This window comes from Salvelinus sp. IW2-2015, linkage group LG15 (genome assembly GCF_002910315.2).
Source record: "Salvelinus sp. IW2-2015 linkage group LG15, ASM291031v2, whole genome shotgun sequence".
Taxonomy (NCBI): Eukaryota; Metazoa; Chordata; class Actinopteri; order Salmoniformes; family Salmonidae; genus Salvelinus; species Salvelinus sp. IW2-2015.
The window spans coordinates 10,039,548-10,052,439 of record NC_036855.1 but is presented as its reverse complement, the minus strand read 5'-3'; the positions used below and the strand labels follow the sequence as shown (position 1 = coordinate 10,052,439).

The 12,892-nt window shown below is 42.3% G+C and overlaps 1 protein-coding gene across 2 annotated transcripts; it reads left to right on the top strand.

Annotated features, from left to right (window-relative positions):
• Positions 1 to 3,418: 3,418 nt before the first annotated feature.
• LOC111973759 (galactosylceramide sulfotransferase) lies at positions 3,419 to 12,384 on the top strand. 2 transcript variants are annotated; one of them, XM_024001151.2, is made up of 3 exons: positions 3,419 to 3,662; positions 9,107 to 9,253; positions 11,140 to 12,384. In XM_024001151.2, the coding sequence occupies exons 2-3, from the start codon at positions 9,126 to 9,128 to the stop codon at positions 12,293 to 12,295; spliced, it is 1,284 nt and encodes a 427-aa protein (XP_023856919.1). In that variant the 5' UTR covers positions 3,419 to 3,662; positions 9,107 to 9,125; the 3' UTR covers positions 12,296 to 12,384. The 2 variants fall into 2 exon arrangements, with proteins under 2 accessions (XP_023856919.1, XP_023856920.1); XM_024001152.2 differs by having other exon boundaries at positions 3,581 to 3,666.
• Positions 12,385 to 12,892: the final 508 nt, after the last annotated feature.

The window sequence follows — 12,892 nt, the reverse complement described above, 5'->3', positions numbered from 1 at the left end:
TAACTTTGTATGAAACCTCCCCTAACAAAACAAACAACACTTTTTGTATACTTAAAAAAAAAAAGTAGGACACTTTTTTTGGCTTGATGTGTAATTACGAGCGATGCATAGGGTAACGCTAAGTTACAGTTGAAGTTGGAAGTTTACATACACCTTATCCAAATACATTTAAACTCAGTTTTTCACAATTCCTGACATTTAATCCAAGTAAAAATGACCTGTTTTAGGTCAGTTAGGATCACCACTTTATTTGAAGAATGTGGAATGTCAGAATAATAGAGTGATTTCAGCTTTTATTTCTTTCATCACATTCCCAGTGGGTCAGAAGTTTACAATACTCAATTAGTATTTGGTAGCATTGCCTTTAAATTGTTTAACTTGAGTCAAACGTTTCGGGTAGCCTTCCACAATCATTTTCCTCTCATGATGCCATCTATTTTGTGAAGTGCACCAGTCTCCTGCAGCAAAGTACCCCCACAAAATGATGCTGCCACCCCCGTACTTCATGGTTGGGATGGTGTTCTTTGGCTTGCAAGCCTCCCCCTTTTTCCTCCAAATATAACAATGGTCATTATGGCCAAAAGGTTCTGTTTTTGTTTCATCCGACCAGAGGACATTTCTCCAACAAGTATGGGGATTGTCCCCATGTGCAGTTGCAAACCGTAGTCTGGCTTTTTCATGGCGGTTTTGGAGCAGTGGCTTCTTTCTTGCCGAGCGGCCTTTCAGGTTATGTCGATATAGGACTTGTTTTACTGTGGGTATAGATACCTTTGTACATGTTTCCTCCAGTATCTTCACAAGGTCCCTTGCTGCTGTTCTGGGATTGATATGCACTTTTCGCACTAAAGTACGGTCATCTCTAGGAGACAGAACGCATCTCCTTCCTGAGCGGTATGACGGCTGTGTGGTCCCATGGTGTTTATACTTGTGTACTATTGTTTGTACAGATGAACGTGATACCTTCAGGCATTTGGAAATTGCTCCCAAGGATGAACCAGACTTGTGGAGGTCTACAATTTTTTTTCCTGAGGTCTTGGCTGATTTCTTTTGATTTTCCCATCCTGTCAAGCAAAGAGGCACTGAGTTTGAAGGTAGGCCTTGAAATACATCCACAGGTACACCTCCAATTGATTCAAATTATGTCAATTAGCCTATCAGAAGCTTCTAAAGCCATGACATCATTTTCTGAAATTTTCCAAGCTGTTTAAAGGCACAGTCAAGTTAGTGTATGTAAACTTCTGGCCCACTGGAATTGTGATACAGTGAAATAATCTGTAAACAATTGTTAAATCACTTGTCATGCACGAAGTAGATGTCCTAACCGACTTGCCAAAACTATAGTTTGTTAACAAGACATTTGTCGAGTGGTTGAAAAACGAGTTTTAATGACTCCAACCTAAGTGTATGTAAACCTTCGACTTCCTGTACCCATGTCAACTTAATGTCTTTTCCTCTTTTTTGTCACAACCTTTTCTCAAGACTTCTCATTATGAAGGTTTAAGTTGTGCTGATCCTTTGGATTAAGATACCGGTGTCAGTGTCCTATTGTAATGCATTACTGACTATTCCTTCTAATCACTGTACCACTCACTGGGAGCCAAATCATTTATTGGTGTCGGTCTGTGCATGACAGATTGCAGCCTTCTGGGTTCCATATATGCTGGTGGTGGCACTGTCAGACCAACTCTGATACCAAAGAGGTGGAATCTGATGCCACATCATGAGGACTGGTGGGGACAGAGGCTGAGGATGCCATGTTATCAAAGTAGCCTGTTCCACAGTGCTGAGCTGTCCTGATTTATGCATCCCCTTCATTGCTGTAGGCCACTGTCCATAGGGCGGCGCACAATATGCCCAGTGTCGTCTGGGTTTGGCCGTGGTAGGCCATCATTGTAAAAAAATATTTGTTCTTAACTTAAATTAAGGTTAAATTTAAAAAATCCTGAAACCATGATGCGAAAGCACAGTACATTTGGGTTGGACTGCTTTGGGTAAATCAGGCATGTGGTGGGGACTGAGTGGGGTCCACTATCCTGGCCTGTAGGTGGTGTTGACAAGGGACTGCCCTCTGATGATGCTGTGATCTCAGTGGGCTAGGGGCCAGTCCCTCCTGCTACTCAATCTCCTTATTCACTGACCGACCTTCCCACTTACCAGCATGCCTCAACTACATTCCACACATGCCAGTCCGAGTCTCAGCCTGGCACTTGGAGTGTGTGCCCGCCAGGGTGCCCCACGCTCAACAAAAGGTTGAGTGTTCAGACTGGGGGGGGGGGGGGGTCAAAGGCAGGGTGGGCCTATCGGTATGGTCCCTCTGGTTTGAAGGGCTACAGTGTGCAGAAAGGGTAGAACAGTGCCCACCTCCCTTACTGTAATGGTCAGTGCTGTATTACCACATATTGTCACATCCCGTCTCCCAGAGCCAAATGGACTCCTCAATCCCTGGCTCGTATGGTCGTTCTCTATTGACATCTTACTACTGTTGAATGGACGGTAGTGGTACAAAATACAGTGTTCCATATTCTCACGAGTCCAAAGGACTAGCTAGGCAAATTTCCATTGAAAGTGTTTTTTAGTCCAGGAGTAGGTTGAGTCTGAGTCAGGTAATCGGGCCTCAATTTGAAACAAAATGCAGAATGAATAAAAAAAGCTTTTAAAAGCATAATCAATGTATAGCTTCAAAATATAAATGAGCTGTTGGTCCTTTAATCTGAGAACGGTAACAGTTCTCCAGCACGTCCCTCCGAGTGAATTTAATTTAGGATTGTGGCTAGAATGTATTCTGTACTGTAACTGGGTTCGCCACAAAACAAAGACTACATGAAAAGCAATACCCATTTCTTTTCAGTTTATTTGGACAATCTATTGTCTGTCATTCCTAATAACAGCCCTTAGTTGTGTGTTATTTACAATAATCCATGTGTTCGCATGCCTTATAACTTAATATTTGCATATTCTATTCATCCAAATTTTTGTTAAAAGTATCTACAGTATATGCAAAGCTTGCTAAAACAACTTTTGAGCAATACTGTAGTGAGACAGCAAGCTTGGAGAAGATGGCACAATTGAGCTCTTTGTGCCTTGGCTCTCTGCAATTGTTCTTTTTATACTATTTGCTACCCCTCCTATCAGCTTTCAGCTCAGACTAGTGTCTGCTCTCAATAGCCTTCTGTATGCAGCCAGAGAATAGAGCCCATGCCCTCGCCCCCTCTTTTGCTTTATCTCTTTCTCCATCTCTTCCTCTCCATCTCTCGTTCCCTCTTTCCTTTTCCCTTTGTGTCTCTCCCTCCCCTCGCTCGTTCTCTTTTAAACACAAACAAGTGCAAGTCCTAGCAGGGAGCCTGATGTCACAGTTGGCTATATTCAGCTGGATCTCGTTCAGAGTCGAAAGTGGAGCAGAAGAATCAGGTGTGCATAATTTACAGAGAGAGAGCACCTGCCAGATGAATTGGCTTTGGAGCGTTGGGCATAACATATGTAATGAAAAGGAAAGCACTTGACCATGTGGTGGGGTTGTGACACCGTGTGTGACCCGACAAGAGCAGGCACAAGCCACCACTGGACCGGACAGCTCCTCTGAGACGCACTGCTATGCACTCTTAGGTTTTAACTTCAGTTGCATTTTTCATCTAACTGCAGTTGTGGGATTTATGCACAACAGGGTGGGTAAGTGTTATGTTTTACAAAGAGAATGATATGAGGATGATTTGAAATTTAAATGTATATTGTTTTTTGGTCTTATTCTTTGACAAACGGTTTAATAGAATGATCAGACTGTGCAACTACAATATATTTTTATCTCAAGTTTATGATCTTTGAAATGTGAGCTGAAGAAAATAATGTTTCTGCCATGCAATCGAGCAGCCAATTTAGTTTCATTCAGACGAGTTCTTTGGGCATTGCCAATGTGATGGAGTGCATAGTAACTTTGCCCTCATATTGAATGCGTTCCTGAATGTTACTTTTTGGGGTTCATTGTCCTGTATGTTGTCATGCATCGTATGTCATTATGTGCTTATGTGACTGAAGGTTATGACATCATTAGATAATGGATACATTGCTGCTAATGCATTTTGTGGAGAGCGTGACTTTTTCCTTTGACCTTCACCTTACGATTCGATTTGAATGGTATTGTATGCATAACGTCTTAGCACCTACTTATATCAGACCATACTCAGACAGTAGATGCAATAAAACGGGACACATTAACAGAAACCTGCCCAACAAACAATACAATGCCATTACAGTATAAAGTGGGGTCTGATATTATTGAGAGCCTTCATAATGAGCAAAAGTTACTATAAATTTAACAATTCAAATACTGGGCTACAGGTAACTTCCAAAATAATGGAAATGCTTGAGTAAAGGAGGGATACACCTGTCAGGTGGGTGGATTATCTTGGCAATGGAGAAATGCTCGCTAAAAGGGATGTAAACAAATTTGTGCACAACATTTGAAATAATATTTTTGTGCTTTTGGGAAATTCCTGGGATATTTTATTTCAGCTCATGAAACATGGGACCAACACTTTACATGTTGCGTTTAGATTTATGTTCAGTATAGTATAATATAATTTTGAGCATACAAAATAGCTCAGTATTTGAATTATTTATTTTACACCATTTTTGCTCATCTTTATCAAGGTTGTCAATAATTTCAGACTGGACTCTATATTTCTATATCACAGGCATCATTATCTGAAGTGATGACACCATTCGGGTTCAGAAATTGCCAGCAGGTGTTAAAGGCAGGCCCCTGGTGGCCCCTCAGGTTTAATTCCAGGTGCATCCCTCCCAGAAGCAGAGGAAGCGCTAAGCCTAACGAAGCACACATCTATCTATACCAAGGTTCATTTTCAGGTTAAACAGCTCCATGCAAAGTCCCCTGTTCAGGAGGACTAGTGCTCAAATGTCTCCCATATATCCCAATGCCTGGGCTGGCTTTGAGGGCAGGGTGAAAGCCCACTCATGTGCCTCCATAATGGCCCCTTCATGAAGCTCCCTGACAAAAGCGCAAAAGACACTTTCTACTTCATCACAGCTATTATCAGTAACGAAACATTTTCTTTTTCCGTCAGACAAAATATTTATCACACAAATGTCTGCAAAATTGGAACAGTGATTTTAGCTGATGTTAGACCCAAATGTTTCCAAGAGATTTCAAAATTGTGGAAACTTGTTTTTCATCTTTTCAAGGAGCTGTTTTGAGGAGAAACCTCAAACTTAAAGATTTGGGAGCTTTCTGTGAAGTCAAGAGTTTTTTGATAGAGCTTTCTTGATTTGGTTTGTCTTTAGTATAGGTTCTCCACACTGCTACAGGTGGAAACCGGGTGACCCATGTTACCTACTGAATGCTGACTTAGCCTCTGGGTCACTGTGGCTGCGTTTACACAGGTAGCCCAATTTATTTATTTTTTTCACTAATTAGTCTTTTGACCAATAAGATCTGAAAAAGATCTGATGTGAAAAGATCTGTTGTGATTGCTCAAAAGACCAATTAGTGGGGGGGGAAAGATCAGAATTGGGCTGCCTGTGTGCGGCCCGATCGGATTACAGGCTACAGGGTGAATAGCTGCAGACTCAGACTGGATCACTTTCCAGCCCAATGCATTATTAATCTAAAGGATAGATGACACAGAAACACAGGGTATATCCGGCCTTGCTGTAGTGTAGCTTCACTGTGCACTGGTCCGATTATAGGCACAGTGGTAACACTTTACTTAAAGCATGCAGGTGTAATGCTTATAACTTGTTATAAGTATGTTTAAGCCTTTATATTGTCTTACAATTAAGTCTATGTATAACATTTTAACTTAAATTATCATAAACTCTTGAGTATATAACTTTCATGATTAGGTGCTGGGACATACACCTTCTTTGGACAATTTGCCATTGGGCAGTTTTCTAGGAATTGTATAAAGATGCAGTATCAATCAATCAACCAAATATATTTATAAAGCCCTTTTTACATCAGCCGATGTCACAAAGTGCTGTATAGAAACCCAGCCTAAAACCTCAAACAGCAAGCAATGCAGATGTAGAAGCACGGTGGCTAGGAAAAACTCCCTAGAAAGGCCAGAACCTAGAGAGGAACCAGGCTCTGAGGGGTGGCCAGTCCTCTTCTGGCTGTGCCGGGTGGAGATTATAACAGAATATAGCCAAGATATTCAAACGTTCATAGATGACCAGCAGGGTCAGATAATAATAATCACAGTGGTTGTAGAGGGTGCAACAGCACCTCAGGAGTAAATGCCAGTTGGCTTTTCATAGCCGATCATTCAGAGTTAGAGACAGCAGGTGCGGTAAAGAGAGAGTCCAAAACAGCAGGTCCGGGACAAGGTAGCACGTCCAGTGAACAGTATGTGGGTTGAAACGATCAAGGAATGCACTTTTTCTTTTCTTTTTTACATTAACCTAGTAGTTGATGTGAAGTTATGCTTTTTTGATTTAAAACTTCTTTTGGCTGCAATCCCGTTAACGGGATCGATATGACAACAGCCAGTGAAAGTGCAGGGCGCCAAATTCAAACAAAGAAATCTCATAAATAAATTCCTCAAACATACATGTATCTTATACCATTTTAAAGGTAATCTTGTTGTTAATCCCACCAAAGTGTCCGATTGCAAATAGGCTTTACAGCGAAAGCACCATAAATGATTATGTTAGGTCACCACCAAGTCACAGAAAAATTCAGCCATTTTTCCCGCCAAAGAGAGGAGTCACAAAAAGCATAAATAGAGATAAAATTAATCACTAACCTTTGATGATCTTCATCAGTTGACACTCATAGGACTTCATGTTACACAATACATGTATGTTTTGTTTGATAAAGTTCATATTTATATAAAAAAATCTGAGTTTACATTGGCGCGTTACGTTCACTAGTTCCAAAAACATCCAGTGATTTTGCATAGCCACATCAATTTTACAGAAATACTCATCATAAATGTTGATAAATACAATTGTTACACATGGAATTATAGATATACCTCTCCTTAATGCAACCGCTGTGTCAGATTTAAAAAATAAAAAAAAGCAAACCATGCAATAATCTGAGAACGGAGCTCAGAAATATATATTTTTTTTAATCTGCCATGTTGGAGTCAACAGAAATCACATTATAAATATTCCCTTTGATGATCTTCATCAGAATGCACTCCCAGGAATCCTAGTTCCACAATAAATGTTTGATTTGTTCGATAATGTCCATTATTTATGTCCAAGTAGCTACTTTTGTTAGGGCGTTTAGTACACGTATCCAAACGCTCGTGCAGGTCCAGCCGAACGTCGGACGAAAAGTTCAAAGTTATATTACAGGTCGTAGAAACATTTCATACTAAGTATAGAATCAATCTTTAGGATGTTTTTATCATAAATCTTCAATAACGTTCCAACCGGAGAATTCCATTGTCTGTAGAAAAGCCATGGAACGCAGGTCGCTATCATGTGAAATGTGCGTGACCAGGACCTGGCTCTCTGCCAGACCACTGACTCAAAGAGCTCTCCTCCGGCCCCACATCACAGTAAAAGCCTCATTCAAGTTTCTAAAGACAGTTGACATCTAGTGGAAGCCTTAGGAAGTGCAACATAACCAATATCCCACTGTGTATTCAATAGGGGCTGGGTTGAAAATTGACCAACCTCAGATTTCCCACTTCCTGTTTGGATTTCTTCTCAGGTTTTTGCCTGCCACATGAGTTATGTTATACTCACAGACATCATTCAAACAGTTTTAGAAACTTCAGAGTGTTTTCTATCCAATACTAATAATATGCATATATTAGCAACTGGGACTGAGGAGCAGGCAGTTTACTATGGGCAACTCTGTGCACCTTTCATCCAAGCTATACTGCTCCTGCAGCCATAAGAAGTTAAGTGAATGCTTTGGAAAAACAACAATATTGCGTAAAAAATGTATATGTCATTGAAAAATAGTGATCTAACAATAGCACAACATGAGACATTTCTGTAACATTTGTCATAACCTGCCATAATATGGTCATAACACTGTCATTACACATATTTAGACCTGTTGTGACATATGTAGCATTACTTTATGGCCGGTAATGACCCCTACATAAGAGTGTCAAAACCCACGAAACCTACCACACAAGGCAAAACATTCCATTACACCATAGCCTACTTGTCAACAGTATGTTTGTTATACATTTTCCATAATTTATCATATTAAATTATCATTGTAATTACGCGCACATTGACGTCATACATGCACCTACCCCAGCTCTGTTGCTGATGACTGGGATGAACACAGGAGCAGATTTCAGGAGCAGGACTAGACACCCTCTTTTTGATTGACTGACATAAGGGCATGTACGTGATAGGCCTATCTTGCTTATGTGATTATGGTGGTCATAATGCTTCTTGACAGAGTCATAAAGTGTTTTTTCTTAGTCCAAGTAAAGTGACACAGGATGGTCCTAATTCTTGACAGTGTCTTAAAGTGTATTTTCTACATGTTTTTTAATGAAAGAAACATGACTGTGACGAATTCATTACAACAACAACAACAAAGGAATTGAGAAACAAACTTTCAGACGAAAGGAAACTTATTTGCAGGTAAAAAACACATTTGAATAAATGTGGGTTTGACACTCTTATGTAGGTGTCATAACCAGCCATAAAAAAGCACAATATATCTCACAACAGGTGTAAATATATGGGTCATGACAGTGTTATGACCATATTATGACAGATTATGACAAGTTATGTCAACTGTTGTGACATTATGACATGGTTATGACCGTGTCATAATGTGTTAGGACGCTGGGTGTCAAGTAAAGAGTTATCGAAATTTCAATTATGCCTAGAGATAACCTCAACAGATTGAACAGAGTGGATTTCTAAGAGTTGTTCCATTACCAGAGGCACACAATGTCCTAATTGGAAACAGCCATCTGACTGAGCTGCTGTGTGTGTTCCCAAATAATTGGCCACAGGAGACAGTGGATCCAAGGGACTTGCAGAATCCATGTCAATGAAAAAGTTGAGGTCATCGATGAACCATAACCTTAGAAGATTTCAGGACTGCTAGTCGATTGTTTTGGTACACTGGATAACTTATACTTAACTTACATTTTTGCTTCAGATAACTTCTATTTGGGACCATGGTTGGCAAGCAGGGGAGGCAATGGAGGTCGATGTGCAAAGGCCTTGTCCTGGGTACCCTACTCACTAGCTGTATGATCCTGCTCTACTGCCTTTCTGCTCCACAGGCCCACTTCAACCTGCCTGAGTAAGCCTCATCCATACTCTTCTTACTGGGGGGGATGTTGGTGCAATGGTTGGGCATCCTTTGAAGTATATATTGCATCAACAACATCCAGTAGCAATATACATGTACAGTGGGGAGAACAAGTATTTGATACACTGCTGATTTTGTAGGTTTTCCTACTTACAAAGCATGTAGAGGTCTGTAATTTTTATCATAGGTACACATCAACTGTGAGAGACGGAATCTAAAACAAAATTCCAGAAAATCACATTGTATGAAGTAATTAATTTGCATTTTATTGCATGACATAAGTATTTGATTACCTAGCAACCAGTAAGAATTCCGGCTCTCACAGACCTGTTAGTTTTTCTTTAAGAAGCCCTCCTGTTCTCCACTCATTACCTGTATTAACTGCACCTGTTTGAACTCGTTACCTGTATAAAAGACACCTGTCCAAACACTCAATCAAACAGACTCCAACCTCTCCACAATGGCCAAGACCAGAGAGCTGTGTAAGGACATCAGGGATAAAATAATAGACCTGCACAAGGCTGGGATGGGCTACAGACAATAGGCAAGCAGCTTGGTGAGAAGGCAACAAACTGTTGGCGCAATTATTAGAAAATGGAAGAAGTTCAAGATGACGGTCAATCACCCTCGGTCTGGGGCTCCATGCAAGATCTCACCTCGTGGGCATGAATGATCATGAGGAAGGTGAGGGATCAGCCCAGAACTACACAGCAGGACCTGCTCAATGACCTGAAGAGAGCTGGGACCACAGTCTCAAAGAAAACCATTAGTAACACACTACGCCGTCATGGATTAAAATCCTGCAGCACACGCAAGGTCCCCCTGCTCAAGCCAGCGCATGTCCAGGCCCGTCTGAAGTTTGCAATGATCATCTGGATGATCCAGAGGAAGAATGGGAGAAGTCATGTGGTCTGATGAGACAAAAATAGAGCTTTTTGGTCTAAACTCCACTCGCCGTGTTTGGAGGAAGAAGAAGGATGGAACAACCCCAAGAACACTATCCCAACCGTGAAGCATGGAGGTGGAAACATCATTCTTTGGGATGCTTTTCTGCAAAGGGGACAGGACGACTGCACCGTATTGAGGGGAGGATGGATGGGGCCATGTATCGCGAGATCTTGACCAACAACCTCCTTCCCTCAGTAAGAGCATTGAGAGTGGGTCGTGGCTGGGTCTTCCAGCATGACAACGACCCGAAACACACAGCCAGGGCAACTAAGGAGTGGCTCCGTAAGAAGCATCTCAAGGTCCTGGAGTGGCCTAGCCAGTCTCCAGACCTGAACCCAATAGATAATCTTTGGAGAGCTGAAAGTCCGTATTGCCCAGCGACAGCCCCGAAACCTGAAGGATCTGGAGAAGGTCTGTATGGAGGAGTGGGCCAAAATCCCTGCTGCAATGTGTGCAAACCTGGTCAAGAACTACAGGAAACGTATGATCTCTGTAATTGCAAACAAAGGTTTCTGTACCAAATATTAAGTTCTGCTTTTCTGATGTATCAAATACTTATGTCATGCAATAAAATGCAAAATGAATTACTTAAAAATCATACAATGTGATTTTCTGGATTTTTGTTTTAGATTCCGTCTCTCACAGTTGAAGTGTACCTATGATACAAATTACAGACCTCTACACGATTTGTTAGTAGGAAAACCTGCAAAATCGGCCGTGTATCAAATACTTGTTCTCCCTACTGTATATGATATAGCCCACAGATGATACAGATACTTTTATTTGCCATATGAATATTGGTAGTACGCTACTGTACTATGAGAGGAAAAATTTGTTTTTCAGTCTTCTATAACATTGCATGATGGTAAATCAGTCTATAACATTGGTAATTTGATAATGTGTTGTATTTGTACGCGTGCTCTCCATAGGGGTCCAGTGCCTTACTCCTGTTCCCATCGACCTGCTCAAGCCCACGCCAGACTTATCAAAAACAGCTCCCACCATGCACCGGGGCAGACAGGCATCTGCACTCCCAAAGTGGACATCATGTTCATGAAAACCCACAAGACAGCCAGCAGCACACTCCTCAACATCCTCTTCCGATTTGGAGAGAAGCACCGGCTCAAGTTTGCCTTCCCAAACAGCCGTAACGACTTCTTCTACCCCTACCCATTCCAGCGCTCCCAGGTCAAGGACTACAGGCCTGGCATGTGCTTCAATATCATCTGCAACCACATGCGCTTCAACGCACCTGAGGTAGCCAAGGTGCTCCCTACAGACACCTCCTACATCACCATCCTCAGAGACCCGGCTGAGCTCTTTGAATCCTCCTTCCACTACTTTGGCCGCCTGGTGCCCATGACCTGGAAAATACCAGGCGAGGACAAGGTGGGGGAGTTCCTGCGCGACCCCCGCCACTACTTTGACCCCAATGGCTTCAACTCCTTCTACCTCAAGAATCTGCTGTTCTTCGACTTTGGGCAGGACAACACTCTGGAGCTGGGCGACCCGCGGGTAGAGGAAGGCATCCGGGCCATCGCAGGCCACTTCCAGCTGGTCATGCTGGTGGAGCACTTTGACGAGTCCCTCATGCTGCTCAAGGACGCCCTCTGCTGGGAGATGGACGACCTGCTCTTCTTCAAGCTCAACGCCCGGAAGGGCTCCACCGTGTCTAAACTGACCCCGGAGCTGAGGGCCAAGGCCCTGGAGTGGAACGCCGTGGACTGGAGGCTTTACCAACACTTTAACGTCACCTTCTGGAGGAAGGTGGAGGCATACGGACGCCAGCGAATGGCCGACGATGTGGCGGAGCTCCAGAGGAGGAACGCAGTGATGGCGGCAGTCTGTATCGAGGGAGGCCATGCTGTGGATGCAGGGAGCATCCAGGAGACAGCCATGCAGCCCTGGCAGCCCATCGGGGAGAAGTCAATCATGGGCTACAACCTGAAAAATAATGTGGACAAGGCCCACCGCAAGCTGTGCCTTAAGATGCTCACCCCAGAGCTGCAGTACCTGACAGAGCTGGGGGTCAACCTTTGGATCACTAAACTGTGGGGTCATGTGAGAGACGTGATCAACTGGTGACTAGAGGGTGATTAGAGAGACACGAGCGAGAGGGGCCAAGAGAGCGCAGCTGTGGGTGTGTGCCTGCTTGTGTGAGAGCCCCTATTGGATTGCATAGCCTCCCAGGCCTGAATGCCTGCAGAAGATCATAAGGGGTTTGGTTTTGCATAGCCTCCTCAATCATGGCATGATGAACTCTTCCTCTGTGTCAGCAGTATTGACTTGTTTGCCTTAAATACAGTACATGTTTGCAGTATGTAATGTACCTGATAGGTGCTTGAGAACCGCAACGTTTGCGTTAGAATCTGAAGATAAGCATAAGCATCCCTCTTTAAAATGTATGTGTTTATAGGTATAGTATACTGAATACCCTTTATACCCTCAGCCCTGCCAATCTTAGAGTATTTTTGAAATAAAGACTAAATTAAAAAGATGTCTGTTGATTTGATTTATCAAGGTTGTTCGCAAAGTTAATAGTTAAAAAATGATGTCTTGATGTGCATTTTGCTTTACTTTTCAAGACGTATATCTAGAAATCACATCATCTCAATTTTACACCCACTTTAGAAGTCATGCTTGTAACAACAGATAATTGTAATAACACCATGTCATGTAATA

Excerpts from the sequence above, each read along its gene's own strand:
- LOC111973759 (XM_024001151.2), top strand. The coding sequence starts at position 9,126 with ATGGTTGGCAAGCAGGGGAGGCAATGGAGGTCGATGTGCAAAGGCCTT. Across the intron at positions 9,254-11,139 it reads GCCCACTTCAACCTGCCTGA|GGGTCCAGTGCCTTACTCCT; the intron begins GTAAGCCTCATC and ends TGCTCTCCATAG.